At 40.2% G+C, this 16,689-nt stretch overlaps 2 protein-coding genes and 1 pseudogene across 2 annotated transcripts; all 3 read right to left on the bottom strand.

Moving 5' to 3' along the window:
* Nucleotides 1-1,016: 1,016 nt before the first annotated feature.
* LOC109099133 (melanocortin receptor 4-like) lies at nucleotides 1,017-2,570 on the bottom strand. Its single transcript, XM_042715950.1, has one exon. The coding sequence runs from the start codon at nucleotides 2,374-2,376 to the stop codon at nucleotides 1,498-1,500; it is 879 nt and encodes a 292-aa protein (XP_042571884.1). The 5' UTR covers nucleotides 2,377-2,570; the 3' UTR covers nucleotides 1,017-1,497.
* A 4,738-nt stretch (nucleotides 2,571-7,308) lies between these two features.
* On the bottom strand, nucleotides 7,309-8,268 carry LOC122135666 (annotated as a pseudogene).
* A 2,704-nt stretch (nucleotides 8,269-10,972) lies between these two features.
* On the bottom strand, nucleotides 10,973-16,601 carry LOC122135529 (glutenin, high molecular weight subunit DX5-like). The gene is made up of 2 exons (XM_042715023.1): nucleotides 16,445-16,601; nucleotides 10,973-13,786 (listed from the first exon to the last, which is right to left on the bottom strand). Exon 2 carries the CDS (start codon nucleotides 13,782-13,784, stop codon nucleotides 12,117-12,119), a length of 1,668 nt encoding a protein of 555 aa, XP_042570957.1. The 5' UTR covers nucleotides 13,785-13,786; nucleotides 16,445-16,601; the 3' UTR covers nucleotides 10,973-12,116.
* Between the last annotated feature and the right edge of the window lie 88 nt (nucleotides 16,602-16,689).

The raw sequence follows: 16,689 nt of genomic DNA, 5'->3' as shown, positions 1-16,689 counted from the left end.
TAGTATAGTACATTGTTTTCCTTCAGTTCGCGGTAAGCGCAGCTGGGGAAAGGTGAGTTCTGCTGGAGCTCTCACTAAAAAGTTTTAAATTAGCTTGTTTCTTGTGACTAATATGTATTTTTTTCGTTAAAAATACAATTTAATCTTATTGTAAAACTAATAGAGGTTGGGTAACATGAAGTATGTATTTTCTTTTGGTGTTTATTAACCCTGTAAGTTCCGTGGCTAAAATTATCTGTTTTGACTGGCAGGTCAATGTTGAAATTGTGGAGAAAGGCCACGGATTGACTTTTTTTTTCATAAATTTTCCTTTTTATTCATTCAGGTATGTTTTCTATCCATGTTTCTGTTAATATTGTTGTTTTGAATTCATGTGAAATGTTTTACATTGAGAAAAATGTTAAATATTGTTGATTTAATCATATGCAGTTCATTTAATAATTGTAATATGATGGCAGTTCGCGGTAAGCGCAGCTGGGGAAAGGTCAATGTTGAAATTGTGGAGAAAGGCCACGGATTGACTTTTTTTTTTCATAAATTTTCCTTTTTATTCATTCAGAATAAAAAAAAGTGGTCCAAAGAATCTCTTGTTGTCCGGTCTGGTTAAAATAGCAACACAACGCAGAGAGAAGATAAAGACCGGTCACACAACGTAAAATTAAAACGCATAAACATTAATACACTTGCCCTGTTAAAATACTACTATTTCAAGATACAACATGCGTCAAGTGGAAAAAAAAGGACAGGGACATGAAACTGCTCATAGAGTTTTAACTTTGATTTGTGTGTTTAGATTCACAAATGTTTACTGAATATTTAAGTATTTTTAAAAAGTCCTTTTGCTTGAGGTTTGTCACATCACTGCTACATTCTGTCTACAGTCTTCTCCACATTCTGTGGGTTCACTCTGAAAAAAGATGAAACAACTTTTGCCATAATATAACATATGAGTTTTGCAACAGAGAAATTGTAAAAGGTTAAATCTCGAAGAGAAAATTATGGGAGGGAAATATGCCAATAAATGAGATTAACCTGGAAAATCAGGGAAAAAGAGGGTGGCACAGTGAGAAGCCTTTCTGTCTAGAGTTGGCATGTTCTCCGTGTGTCTGTGTGAGTTCCCCCACAACTCAAAGACATGCAGCATAGGTGAACTGGACACTGTAAAATCACCCATAGGTGTGAATATGTGTGTGTGATCGGTTCAGGGTCCCCTGACTGGCCCGAGACGCTGGGAAAGTGACCCTTCAGACGATAAAGCGAGTTGGAAAATGGATGGAAAAAAGAAGAAGAGGACTTTACTGAGCAATACCAAACAAATGCCTGCTGTATGTCTCATGGTCTAGATTTCAATCTGCAGACCAGCACAACATGTTTCAATATATACAGATATAGCTGTTTACTGTAGAAAGACTTGACAAATATTACATTTTTATTTTCAGGCTTCCTGATATTTTCAGATTTCCTGTGAGAAACTGCACGTGTGCGCGTGTGATAGATTTACCCTTTCCTCTTGTAGCATGCTATTCTCCAGACTTGAATCATTATGGTGCTCCTGAGTGCAGTACAGCCTCTGATGTACAGTAATGGTGTGATGACTGCATTGAGACGCGCCAAAATGCGCAGGGGGTCTGTGCCCTCATTTCTGAACGTATAGCACGTAGACCCCGCAAAATTGCATATAATAACATGAAGAAAAAGAGGCAACCACGCGATCAGAAAACACGCGGCCACTATTATGATGAGATAAATGGACGCGCGCTTGTTGTCGCGTTCCTCGCTCGGGGGTTCGCGTTCCAGCTGAAATCTGGCGATGAAGAACAGCCTGACGTTCAACCCAATCATGATAATGACGGTGAAAATGTTCACTACTAAAGCACCAAAGCCTGTCACTCTTTTAGCAACCTCCACAGGCACCAAATTATTAACAGCCACTATGAGAAAAGCATAAAGCCAGTAGGCCAGAATCACCAGCAGAGTTCTGCTCCGCGTCATGCGCTGCGAGTATTTGAAAGGCGCTGAGACCGCGTGGTAGCGGTCCGCCTGCGCGGCCAGAATCGCCATATAGGACAGACCCAGAAAAGTGGCAACGATGTTGAAAGTGCGAGTCGGTGAGTCATAATAATCGCGTACATCCATAACTCCAACATAATAATAGGAGACGCCCGTGCAGAAGTCACTGAGACACGTGCTGAGCATGTACATGAAGCGGTTCTCGCTGCGCAGGGATCTGTTCATCACGATGGACACAAACACGGACACGTTGATACAAATGATGGCTGTGGCGAGAGTTATACTGAAGAGAAACAAAAGGATGTTCTCGAAACTAGTAAGAGGCAGCACGGTGCCGAGACCCGCACTACTCTGAGAAATATTCATGAGTGAGGAGCTCGGTAAATACAGTTACAAGAAAAAGAACAGATCCATTGCTGACATGTGCACGAGCGCATGAGTACATACAGTAGTGCCCGCTTTTGAAATGCGAAGGTGGTCTTACTAGTTCTCTCACGGGACAGACAGACTCATATGAACCAAAACAACATGCAAAACAGATTTTATATTAAAAGTTTAATTAGAGCATAATAATCAGAGGAACTTCACGAGTTTCGTCATCAGAACAAATTTGGAGAAATTCATCCCTTGCTCACCAGTGAATGGGTGCCATCATCAGAATGAAAGTCCAAAAAGCATCATGGTAACACTTTATTTTACTGGTCCCCCCAACACACTACTTATTAAGTTACTTTGCAAGTACATGTCAACTTATTCTACTAACTCTAACCTAACAGTCTACAACTGACAAGTAGTTGCAAAGTTCGTTAACAGAATGTCTGAAGTATAGATAATTGTTGTAAAAACATGCCAACATCTCAAGAATCCACAAGTAATCAACACCAATCTAGTAGATCAATTAATGTCTTGTGAAAAGCTGCATGTTTGTAAGAAACAAATCCATTGCTAAGGTGTTAAATTATCACTTATGGCCAAAATACCAGTCCATAATCCATCCTTTTACATCAAAATCCAGCAACATAATTGCTTAGAACTGTTTTGGATTGTTTTCACTTGTAGATGATAGGGCCTACTTGATCTGTGCATATTTCTCTCCTGATTCAGATGAGAAAGTAATATTATGGATAGAGGACTCATGTTCATTTACATCTTGGATGTCCCAATGGTAAATTTTCCCCAAATTTGCATTTTTGGGTGTATTGGCCTATTCCTTTAAAACTTAAAACACGAACATGTGTAATGAATAAAAAAGGTGAACAGGTTTGATACGTGAAAAAAGGTTTGATATGTGAGTACATGGGAGTCATGCATCAATACTAATCCTAACATTGCTAGAGGAAAAAATTCCTGCTAGAGTTTTACTGTTTTAACACTTTCCATTTGAAGTATGCAAAACGTATGCACCATCTCTGTCCAGGGGCCCGCTCTTCTTCGTACCTTGTTAAATACATCTGAGATGATTTGAAAGATGCCAGGTCTTCTAATCGTGATAACTGATTTCTGGCAAATTGGTTCTTCAAACGAATTTGCGGATTTGATTAAAATATCTGGATTAAGTTGTCTAAGATTACTCTGTGTTCTCTTGTTCCCCATAAAGGGCAGATGTATTTATAGGCTATGTGAAATTTATCTAGCCCACAAATTAAGTTATAAGACACCTGCTGGTCCAAAATCTGTAAGTGCAACGAAAAACTAAGTTCAAACATGTAGGCTATGTTGTCATTTTTACAAACCAAAAATGCTTATAACAAACCACCAAGTACGAAATGCATGTATAGCCTACATGTTATTTTATTAATCTGTAGCATGTTTTTATGAAAAGGCTAAACAGGCCAGTGAGTGGAAATTAACTACTCTTTCATCAACTGTGTCATTAAACATTAAATATTATACATTATAAGTAGAGTATGAGTGATCACACATTTTGATCAAATAAGGCATAAATCAACTGAAGTGGTACGTTTGTGTTCAGAACATTCTGTCTGAATGTTACTTTCTTTCATCACCATTGATATTATCGGGGAGGGGTCAAGCAACACAAGCATGCAACGCATGCCTACATTAATTGGAAATGCTAAAACCTCTTAATATTGCCCATTTTTTATGCTTTTTTTGACAATATCTGTATCGTTGACACATGATACGACGCATCTCAGCACGGGGAGGTTATCTGTTTGTGGCATGTGTCAGTGTCTCATGTGTGATGTCTCAAATTACATCAATTACATCTGTTTGTTTTTGTGTGTATCTGCCTGATTAACCACAGTAATGATCACCAAACAAGGGATTTTCATCTCCTGTGATCCACTGTTGTGCTGAAGTCTTCTTCCCGAGGGTTAATTTGTATTCCAAAACCCCGGTGATGATAAATGGTTCTAACAGCTTTCACCTTTGAATGCTTTAACGCAATTAGTCCTGTATTTGGACTGTCACTCCTCATAGTCTTACAACCACAACAGGCTCACAGTTTTCCACTTAGGGTATAATTAAGTTGTAAATGTGTCAACATGAGGATATCAAGTACACTTGAATGGATATCAAAGACAAAAACAACAAAAATGACTATTCCAGTGGACACTATCACAACACATTGCACCATAACAGGAGAAACTAGTTTTGCTTCAGGGACCAGATTCTGCAATGGACATCAAGTGACATCTGTAAACAAGAAGCAACCGAAACATTAACATGAACTGGAACAAACACTGGGCCAAATTTAGGGTTTTCAAGAGTAAGGGCAATGAGTTTTCTAAAAATTAAAAAGTAAATAGGCAGACACAGAACTAAGGTGCATTTAATCACTTTAATCCCAGTGATGGTAACGTTATACACAGTTTCAACATTCACAACATCTCAAAGGCATAACAATACATATGCAGTTGAGTAAACAATAAAGGCGTTAAGCATTGCCTTCAACTGGTCATCCAGTGCTCGACACAGTCCTTCTAGATAAATGATTTAGCAAAGTGCCAAGCTGTGATGATAATCTACTTGAATGTTCAGCACTTATATTCAGAGAAACCACAGCACCAAGCAACTGATAAAGATCCAGCTTTTTATAAAATGCTGATTTATCTCATTGAACTGACCTGCATTAGTGTTATATTTCATGTACATCTGATATGAATTAAAAACATGAGAAAGGGTTATCGGACATACGGAGTTAAAAACCAAACAGTTATGATCACAAAAACATTCAGTAACAAGCAAATCACACTCACATTTAAAAAAATTATAAAAACATAAGATGGAATGAAAAAAAACACAAGGTCTGAATAAGTGTGAATATGTGTGTGTGTGTGTTTTTTTTTTTTTAAATAGTTTTTAATTTGATACTGCATTTTAAAAATGCAGTGTTTATGCTTCTACTTCAAAATAGTCAAAGGTCAAAGACATCCGTCTAGTCTATGTTTATACAGAAAAACAATGGAGTGGAATACAAAAACACATTCTTTGTAATTGTCCCCTAAAAGTAAAAATAACAAAGCTAACAGTGTAGGACTGTGAAAAAAACCATTATGTTTATAATTATAATTTAAAAGAAATAAATACATCAGTAGAAAGTTAATCCATAAGTTAACAGGCCAAACAATGAAAGGGTAACACTACAATACAAAATTTTACTACACATATAGGTTTGCCATCAGAACAGAGAACAGAGCTGTTCTCAAAAATAACTGCCATGAGAACAGAACTGGAAGCTACAACAAAATAATCATGGTTAGTTGTAATTGCTGTTGCCAGTGGAAAACAATAAGTCAAATGCCACTGCCATGCACAATTTTGTTTAAACTGAAGATAATAAAGGGTTCATGCGACATGCTGTTCACCAAAACACATGCAAGAATATGGCAGTGATGGGATGTGAACACTGTAAAAAGTAGATGTATGCAAATGTTTTTAGTTACTTTAGAAATTGCTCTAAGATGTGGGCTCATGATAAATTGTTAGGTGGCTCATGTTGCAATTTAGTAGAGTAACTATACAGGAGTCATTGTGAGAAGTGTCAGTACTTTCTGTTGAATCTTCAAGTATTGTTTCGAGAATACCTTGTCCAAAGTCTCTAAAGATCCTAGACGAATTCCTCAGATAACATGTGATGGGTGCGAACTATCCATTTCTCAGTCTGACTCGATGGCTTTATGTGTAACTTTTTCCAGAATTTCAGTGTAGAAGGAAACTGAAGATAAGCGACAGAATGCTAGTAAAGAGTAGCATGACTCCATGGTTGAAGGGAGAAAATATTTGTCTCTGTAAAAAATGACATTTTGATCTTGAGGTGTCTGTGACTTTATTTGACACACGTCCATGTGTTACATTTCTAAATTAAAAATAAAAATAAAATGATTGTCACACTTTCATTTACATAAGTCCACAAGAACAACAGTAGAATAAAAGGGGCATTCTCTCTGGATATAGATTCACGGAAAAAAATCATCAGTCTTATAGCTTGTACTTACAGATGTCACATACACAATATAATCTTGGCACTTTATATAATTCGTAAAAAAGTCAGTTCCTAACAACTTAAAATTAAAACGCATAAAACATTAATACACTTGCCCTGTTAAAATACTACTATTTCAAGATACAACATGCGTCAAGTGGAAAAAAAAGGACAGGGACATGAAACTGCTCATAGAGTTTTAACTTTGTTTGTGTGTTTAGATTCACAAATGTTTACTGAATATTTAAGTATTTTTAAAAAGTCCTTTTGCTTGAGGTTTGTCACATCACTGCTACATTCTGTCTACAGTCTTCTCCACATTCTGTGGGTTCACTCTGAAAAAAGATGAAACAACTTTTGCCATAATATAACATATGAGTGCAACAGAGAAATTGTAAAAGGTTAAATCTGGAAGAGAAAATTATGGGAGGAAATATGCCAATAAATGAGATTAACCTGGAAAATCAGGGAAAAAGAGGGTGGCACAGTGAGAAGCCTTTCTGTCTAGAGTTGGCATGTTCTCCGTGTGTCTGTGTGAGTTCCCCCACAACTCAAAGACATGCAGCATAGGTGAACTGGACACTGTAAAATCACCCATAGGTGTGAATATGTGTGTGTGATCGGTTCAGGGGTCCCCTGACTGGCCCGAGACGCTGGGAAAGTGACCCTTCAGACGATAAAGCGAGTTGGAAAATGGATGGAAAAAAGAAGAAGAGGACTTTACTGAGCAATACCAAACAAAGGCCTGCTGTATGTCTCATGGTCTAGATTTCAATCTGCAGACCAGCACAACATGTTTCAATATATACAGATATAGCTGTTTACTGTAGAAGACAAGACTTGACAAATATTACATTTTTATTTTCAGGCTTCCTGATATTTTCAGATTTCCTGTGAGAAACTGCACGTGTGCGCGTGTGATAGATTTACCCTTTCCTCTTGTAGCATGCTATTCTCCAGACTTGAATCATTATGGTGCTCCTGAGTGCAGTACAGCCTCTGATGTACAGTAATGGTGTGATGACTGCATTGAGACGCGCCAAAATGCGCAGGGGGTCTGTGCCCTCATTTCTGAACGTATAGCACGTAGACCCAGCAAAATTACATATAATGACATGAAGAAAAAGAGGCAACCACGCGATCAGAAAAACACGCGGCCACTATTATGATGAGATAAATGGACGCGCGCTTGTTGTCGCGTTCCTCGCTCGGGGGTTCGCGTTCCAGCTGAAATCTGGCGATGAAGAACAGCCTGACGTTCAACCCAATCATGATAATGACGGTGAAAATGTTCGTCACCAAAGCACCAAAGCCCGTCACTCTTTTAGCAACCTCCACAGGCACCAAATTTTGAACAGCCACTATGAGAAAAGCATAAAGCCAGTAGGCCAGAATCACCAGCAGGGTTCTGCTCCGCGTCATGCGCTGCGAGTATTTAAAAGGCGCTGAGACCGCGCGTGGTAGCGGTCCGCCTGCGCGGCCAGAATCGCCATATAGGACAGACCCAAGAAAATGGGAACAATGTAGAAAGTTCGAGTCGGTGAGTCATAATAATCGCGTACATCCATAACTCCAACATAATAATGGGAGACGCCCGTGCAGAAGTCACTGAGACACGTGCTGAGCATGTACATGAAGCGGTTCTCGCTGCGCAGGGATCTGTTCATCACGATGGACACACAAACACGGACACGTTGATACAAATGATGGCTGTGGCGAGAGTTATACTGAAGAGAAAAAAAAGGATGTTCTCGAAAACTAGTAAGAGGCAGCACGGTGCCGAGACCCGCACTACTCTGAGAAATATTCATGAGTGAGGAGCTCGGTAAATACAGTTACAAGAAAAAGAACAGATCCATTGCTGACATGTGCACGAGCGCATGAGTACATACAGTAGTGCCCGCTTTTGAAATGTGAAGGTGGTCTTACTAGTTCTCTCACGGGACAGACAGGCTCATATGAATCAAAACAACACGCAAAACAGATTTTATATTAAAACTTTAATTAGAGCGTAATAATCAGAGGAACTTAACGAGTTTCGTCATCAGAACAAATTTGGAGAAATTCATCCCTTGCTCACCAGTGAATGGGTGCCATCATCAGAATGAAAGTCCAAAAAGCATCATGGTAACACTTTATTTTACTGGTCCCCCCAACACACTACTTGTCCTACTATTCTACTAACTCTAACCTAACAGTCTACAACTGACAAGTAGTTGCAAAGTTCGTTAACAGAATGTCTGAAGTATAGATAATTGACGTAAAAACATGCCAACATCTCAAGAATCCACAAGTAATCAACACCAATCTAGTAGATCAATTAATGTCTTGTGAAAAAGCTGCATGTTTGTAAGAAACAAATCCATTGCTAAGGTGTTAAATTATCACTTATGGCCAAAATACCAGTCCATAATCCATCCCTTTTACATCAAAATCCACCAACATAATTGCTTAGAACTGTTTTGGATTGTTTTCACTTGTAGATGATAGGGCCTACTTGATCTGTGCATATTTCTCTCCTGATTCAGATGAGAAAGTAACATTATGGATAGAGGACTCATGTTCATTTACATCTTGGATGTCCCAATGGTAAATTTTCCCCAAATTTGCATTTTTGGGTGTATTGGCCTATTCCTTTAAAACTTAAAACACGAACATGTGTAATGAATAAAGAAAGGTGAACAAAAAGGTTTGATATGTGAGTACATGGGAGTCATGCAGCAATACTAATCCTAACATTGCTAGAGGCAAAAATTCCTGCTAGAGTTTTACACTTTTAACACTTCCCTGTGATTTGAAGTATGCAAAAACAGGGGCCCGCTCTTCTTCGTAACCTTGTTAAATACATCTGAGATGATTTGAAAGATGCCAGGTCTTCTAATCATGATTACTGATCTCTGGCAAATATTTGGATTAAGTTGTCTAAGATTACTCTGTGTTCTCTTGTTCCCCATAAAGGGCAGATGTATTTATAGGCTATGTGAAATTTAGCTAGCCCACAAATTAAGTTATAAGACACCTGCTGGTCCAAAATCTGTATTTGCAATGAAAACTCAGGTCAAACATGTAGACTACGTTGTCATTTTTACAAACCAAAAATACTTGCATGTATAGCCTCCATGCTATTTTTATTAATCTGTACGTTTTTGCATGTTTTTATGAAGAGGCTAAACAGGCCAGTGAGTGGCAATTAACTACTCTTTCATTTTTCTTACACAACTGTAAGAAAACTGTAAACATTAAATATTATACATTATAAGTAGAGTATGAGTGATCACACATTTTGATCAAATAAGGCATAAATCAACTGAAGTGCTACGTTTGTGTTCAGAACATTCTGTCTGAATGTTACTTTCTTTCATCACCATTGATATAATCGGGGAGGGGTCAAGCAACACAAGTAAAAACATTGCATTAATGGCACATATTCTCTGAGACAACAAGAGTATATAACTGTCTTAAATTATTCCCTTAATATTTCTCTTGTGGCCTGTATAGTGAAAAACAAGAGAAGAAACGTATAATTTGTGTTAAACAGGTAGTTTTTGAAAATCGGTGCATGAAATAAAGCTGCTCTTAAATTTTCATCGATGACTGCAGTGTTAATAATTTTAATAATAGGCATTGTATGAATTAATAGACCCGTTTTTTTTTTTACTTTTTAAAAACATTTTTAAAAAAATGCAAGGCAATAAATTAATGTACTTTAATAATAAAAGTAACCTAAGCCTATACGAATGTAACATGCCTACATTAATTGGAAATGCTAAAACCTCTTAATATTGCACATTTTTTATGCTTTTTTTTGACAATATGTCTAGCTATCATTGACACATGATACGATGCATCTCAGCACCGGGAGGTTATCTGTTTGTGGCATGTGTCAGTGTCTCACGTGTGATCTCAGTGGCATGTGTGATGTCTCAAATTACATCATTACCAGAAACATATTGTGATCTCTGTTTGTTTTTGTGTGTATCTGCCTGATTAACCACAGTAATGATCACCAAACAAGGGATTTTCATCTCCTGTGATCCACTGTTGTGCTGAAGTCTTCTTCCCGAGGGTTAATTTGTATTCCAAAACCCCGGTGATGATAAATGGTTCTAACAGCTTTCACCTTTGAATGCTTTAACGCAATTAGTCCTGTATTTGGACTGTCACTCCTCATAGTCTTATAACCACAACAGGCTCACAGTTTTCCACTTAGGGTATAATTAAGTTGTGAATGTGTCAACATGAGGATATCAAGTACACTTGAATGGATATTAAAGACAAAAACAACAAAAATTACTATTCCAATGGACACTATCACATCACACTGCACCATAACAGGAGAAACTAGTTTTGCTTCAGGGAGCAGATTCTGCAATGGACATCAAGTGACATCTGTAAACAAGAAGCAACCGAAACATTAACATGAACTGGAACAAACACTGGGCCAAATTTAGGGTTTTCAAGAGTAAGGGCAATGAGTTTTCAAAAAATTAAAAAGTAAATAGGCAGACACAGAACTAAGGTGCATTTAATCACTTTAATCCCAGTGATGGAAACATTATACACAGTTTCAACATTCACAACATCTCAAAGGCATAACAATACATATGCAGTTGAGTAACAATAAAGGCGTTAAGCATTGCCTTCAACTGGTCATCCAGTGCTCGACACAGTCCTTCTAGATAAATGATTTAGCAGAGTGCCAAGCTGTGATGATAATCTACTTGAATGTTCAGCACTTATATTCAGAGAAACCACAGCACCAAGCAACTGATAAAGATCCAGCTTTTTATAAAATGCTGATTTATCTCATTAAACTGACCTGCATTAGTGTTATATTTAATGTACAACTGATATGAATTAAATCGACAAGGAAAGGGTTATCGGACATACGGAGTTAAAAACCAAACAGTTGTGATCACAAAAACATTCAGTAAGGAGCCTTTCACACGGAGAGTGTTTTCACTTTTAAAAACATGAGAGTTAGAGAAGGTGGAATGAAATAAAAACACAATTATAATTTCTAATTATAATTTAAAAGAAATAAATACATCAGTAGAGAGTTAATCCCTAAGTTAACAGTCCAAACAACGAAAGGGTAACACTACAACACAAAATTTTACTACACATATAGGTTTGCCATCAGAACACAGAACAGAGCTGTTCTCAAAAAGAACTGCCATGAGAACAGAACTGGAAGCTACAACAAAATAATCATGGTTAGTTGTAATTGCTGTTGCCAGTGGAAAACAATAAGTCAAATGCCACTGCCATGCACAATTTTGTTTAAACTGAAGATAATAAAGGGTTCATGCGACATGCTGTCACCAAAACACATGCAAGAATATGGCAGTGATGGGATGGGAACACTGTAAAAAGTAGATGTATGCAAATGTTTTTAGTTACTTTAGAAATTGCTTTAAGATGTGGGCTCATGATAAATTGTTAGGTGGCTCATGTTGCAATTTAGTAGAGTAACTATACAGGAGTCATTGTGAGAAGTGTCAGTACTTTCTGTTGAATCTTCAAGTATTGTTTCGAGAATACCTTGTCCAAAGTCTCTAAAGATCCTAGACGAATTCCTCAAATAAAATGTTAAAGGTGCGAACTATCCATTTCTCAGTCTGACTCGATGGCTTTATGTGTAACTTTTTCCAGAATTTCAGTGTAGAAGGAAACTGAAGATAAGCGACAGAATGCTAGTAAAGAGCAGCATGACTCCATGGTTGAAGGGTCGAGATATGTCAGCACTACTGTTGCTGGTTCTATCATCTATGTTACTGCGATCTTGCACCTGTTTTTCTGCATGCTGTTCAGCATAGACCATGTAGAGCTCGACACAACGCCGTGCTTTCATTTGCTCAATTAGCACAGGATAGCCGATCTCCAAAATGCTAACCTCGTCATCATCATCATCATCAGATATTCTTTCCTGGGTTTGCTTTTGAGATTCACTTGGTGTTTCGGGTGGACTTGACGTTACAACTGAAGAGGTTCCGGATTTGTCTCTTTCTGCAGTGCTATTGTTGCTTGTGGTGTTTTCTTGAGCACCAGTAGGATCATCGCCTACTTCTGCTGCTTGAGCCTCATCTAAGTCAGTGGATCTCCTCGATCTTCCTCCCGTTTTCTCTCGGAGCAAGTCTGTCCTCTTCATACACTTGTCCATGAAGCTATCATAGGACTGCGGTGGAGGATTCTGGAAGATGTCATGAGGGTTAATGTTTCCTTGTCCGGCAGAGGTCGATCCTGCATCGCCTGGGCTTCGACCTTGAGAGTTAGTGTTCCCATTCACGTTCCCGTCAGGAGGAGGTTGGCCATAACGTTTGTACATGTAGTTATTGTAGTAGTATTCCTCCTGTGGGTTGTGGAAATTGAAACGGGGGCGGGGGAAACTTCCGAGGCCATATCCCAGAGCCATACCAGCCACCGCCCCAACCCCAGCCGCCATAATCGCCTGCTTGCCAAACCCCTTTGATTTATATGAAGGGGCCATACCCATGTTCTGCACTGACTGGGCGAAAGGTGATCTGCCACCTTGCCCATAACTACCATAGTTGCCACCGTAGCCTGGGCTCATAATTTTGTTTTTGGGGTTCCAGTAAGGATATTGTGCCGCTCCTGGATATCCACCTGCACCTGCACCTGCTCCTGCAATACCTCCACCAAACTGGTTAGGGCTGGAACCTCCACGGACTGGATAACCTGGATAAGAGCCTCCAGCTGGGTAAGGATTTCCATATCCTCCGGCTTGTCCAGGGTACCTGTTGGGGTTCGAACCTGCTCCTGGATATGATCCTCCCCCTGGGTAACCACCTTGTGCTGGGTAACCACCTTGTCCTGGGTAACCACTACGCCCTGGGTAGTTACCTTGGGCGGGGTAACCACCTTGGGGCGGGTAACCACCTTGGGCGGGGTAACCACCTTGGGCGGGGTAACCACCTTGGGCCGGGTTACCACCTTGGGCCGGATTGCCAGCACGTCCTGGGTAGCTACCTTGGTTAGGGTATCCTTGACCTGGGTTAGAGCCTGCTGGTGGATATCTGCCCTGCCCCGGAGACCCACCACCAGTACCAGGGTAGGGCGGTGGATTCTGGTTTGGTACTTGGGGTTGCCGAGGATAGTTTCCAGGGGACGAGTGTGTCCCACCACGTGATGAAGTGCCTTTATTGCTGCTGCTACCTTGGTTTCCTGTGCTGCTTCCACCTTTGTTTGAGCTTCCGCCACTTTTGCCCCAGCTGGATCCGCCTTTACTGCTACCCCCTCGTTTGGCCACACCTGACACCACAAGAGTCAGACAGAGTAACAGTACTAGTACTGTTAGGCGACCCATTTCTGAAAAAGAGAGAGAGGTTCAATGAAGAGAGAAAATTGTCAAATGAGATGTGTCACTTATGCCAGGCACACATTTGAGAGAAGCGCTGATGCCAGTGAGATATTTGGCATGCTAAATATCTGGAAATGTGAAGTGTTTTGACTGGAAATGATATTGGCGACAACCTACAGCCAGTGAGAGTGCACAATACAAGGCAAGGGAAAGTTCAGGAGGAGGAGTCATAATAGATGTGCAACAGAACATCAGCAAGCAACCATTCTCTCTCCTTCATATTCTACTTTATTTTATTTTTCACTGCAAATCTGTGTAGACAACTTGGTTTGCAAACTTTTACCAATTTACATTTACATTTATGCATTTAGCAGACACTTTTATCCAAAGCGACTTACAGTGCATTCAGGCTATACCTTTTTTTTTTTTTAAAGTAATTGTGTGTCCCCTGGGAATCGAACCCATGACCTTTTCCACTGCTAACACAATGCTCTACCACTGAGCCACAGGAACACTTGCCATCTTTCCTTATGTTTCCCTATGCTAGCATAGCTGCCTCTAGTCATCGCGGGGTCAAGCGGCAGCCGCATTTAGCGACAATGGGTCGAGTGGCAGCTGCCTCTAGTGGTGATGGGTCGAGTGGTAGCCGCATTTAGCGACAACGGGTCGAGTGGCAGCTGCCTCTAGTGGTGATGGGTCGAGTGGTAGCCGCATTTAGCGACAATGGGTCAAGTGGCAGCTGCATTTAGCGGCAATGGATCGATTGGATGCTACCTCTTGTGGTGACGGGTTGAGTTGGCAGCCGCATTTAGCGGCGATGGGTCGAGTGGCAGCTGCCTCTAGTGGTGACGGGTCGAGTGGCAGCCGCATTTAGCTGCAATGGATCGAGTGGATGCTGCCTCTAGTGGTGATGGGTCGAGTGGCAGCCACATTTAGAAGCGATGGGTCGAGTGGCAGCTACCTACGAGTGGATGCGGTCGAGTGACAGCCACATTTAGTGGCAATGGATCGAGTGGATGCTGCCTCTAGTGGTGACGGGTCGAGTGGATGCCGCCTCTAGTGATGACGGGTCGAGTGGTAGCCACATTTAACGACCAATGGTCGAGTGGCAGCTGCCTCTAGTGGTGATGGGTCCAGTGGTAGCCGCATTTAACGGCAATGGATCGAGTGGCAGCTGCCTCTAGTGGTGGCGGGTCGAGTGGTAGCCGCATTTAACGACCATGGGTCGAGTGGCAGCCGCCTCTAGTGGTGGCGGGTTGAGTGGCAGCTGCCTCTAGTGGTGACGGGTCGAGTGGCAGCTGCCTCCAGTGGTGGCGGGTCGAGTGGCAGCCACATTTAGAAGCGATGGGTCGAGTGGCAGCTACCTCTAGTGATGACGGGGTCGAGTGGCAGCCGCATTTAGCGACGATGGGTCAAGTGGATGCAGCCTCTAGAGGTGACGGGTCGAGTGGAAGCCGCATTTAGCGGCGATGGGTCGAGTGGCAGCTACCTCTAGTGGTGGCGGGTCGAGTGGCCCACTAGCAGAAGCTCCCCCTCCCACGCATAGATTTAACCCTGTACTGAATTTTACCTTCCAAATAAAATTCCAGCATCATCATGTTTTATAATAGTTAGGGCAGAGAATATATTAAACACATACTGACACACATTCATACATAATGAAAGATCTGAAGGAAAATTAAGGACTTTAACTGAACTGTGATCTCAGTGCAAGGGCATTTTCTATAAATTCTGGGGTTGGGCAAGTTGTAACTTGTTTTCAAAATGTTAGAAAATGATATATTAATTACACTATTCGTTGGTCAAAACAATGTTTTGTCTTTTATTTTTGTAGCTTTTATAACAATTATCCCCATGCATTGTGACAACATGCCCTGCTATAGTGTTAACTTGAACCATGTCTTTCTTTTTCTCATAATAGTCAAGACTTTATAGTTTGTGTCTCTACAGAATTTCACTCCAAAATAATCCAATCCTATCAAAATGTAACTGGAGCAAAAGCGTGACAACTAGCCCCGGTCACATCTACAGCGCAAAGATTTATTGCAACAAAAGTCGTGACGTCATCCTGCATTATTTCACAATAATGATCTAGTTTAACAGTCTGGTCATCACGTTCATCTGAATATCTTGGTACCTGCGTGACGAAACGTGTACTGACAGAAATGAAAAAAAGTGTGTGTTTGTGTGTGTGTGTGTACGGAGGCCATGTCCGACATGTTTTCACGACTCTACGTCAAGATCTGTTTTTATACAGTCTATAAAGATGCGCTGTACAAAATTTCTTCTAAATACATCTAAATATATTCGACAATATCAAACAAAATTTAATATAATATCGCCAATGACAACACGCAGTTTGTATTATTTTTTTTATACAACATTAATTATTTAACACGAGTAAGGAATGTAGGCTATTGTATATCACATGTAAACATGTGGAGTGTCGAAATAAAAATAAAGGGACAAATATAAAAAATATCAGTCCACTTGTCGCACATATATTCACAAATGCTTTAAAATAACGTCAACTGCTCCCGTTATTATAAATCAAAACCAACAGCTATAATAAACCAAAAACAAAACATAAAATAAACAAAACACCAAACACAAAAAATAAAGCACTTATAACCCCAAAAACAAACAAGGTATAATCGCTAACGCACCTGCGTGTTGATTTCAGATCGTTCTCCCTCGTGAATGCTGTCCCTCGGATGCGCGACGCCGCCAGTGACGATGAAACTTTCCACTGGCGTGCGCGCTCTTGAAAGGAGTGACTCCCGTCATCTGCGCATGCGCATTGGCCGTAATCCAGAACCGTCTTGTAGATTCTCACCAGAGTCAGACCCTAACATAATTATTCATTTAGCAAATGCTTTTTCTCATCGTATCCTCTCGGATGTTTATCAAA

This window comes from Cyprinus carpio, chromosome A25 (genome assembly GCF_018340385.1).
Source record: "Cyprinus carpio isolate SPL01 chromosome A25, ASM1834038v1, whole genome shotgun sequence".
Classification (NCBI taxonomy): domain Eukaryota; kingdom Metazoa; phylum Chordata; class Actinopteri; order Cypriniformes; family Cyprinidae; genus Cyprinus; species Cyprinus carpio.
The sequence above is the reverse complement of the archived record's forward strand: the minus strand, read 5'-3'. Positions and strand labels throughout refer to the sequence as shown.

Excerpts from the sequence above, each read along its gene's own strand:
- LOC109099133 (XM_042715950.1), bottom strand. The coding sequence starts at position 2,376 with ATGAATATTTCTCAGAGTAGTGCGGGTCTCGGCACCGTGCTGCCTCTT.
- LOC122135529 (XM_042715023.1), bottom strand. The coding sequence starts at position 13,784 with ATGGGTCGCCTAACAGTACTAGTACTGTTACTCTGTCTGACTCTTGTG.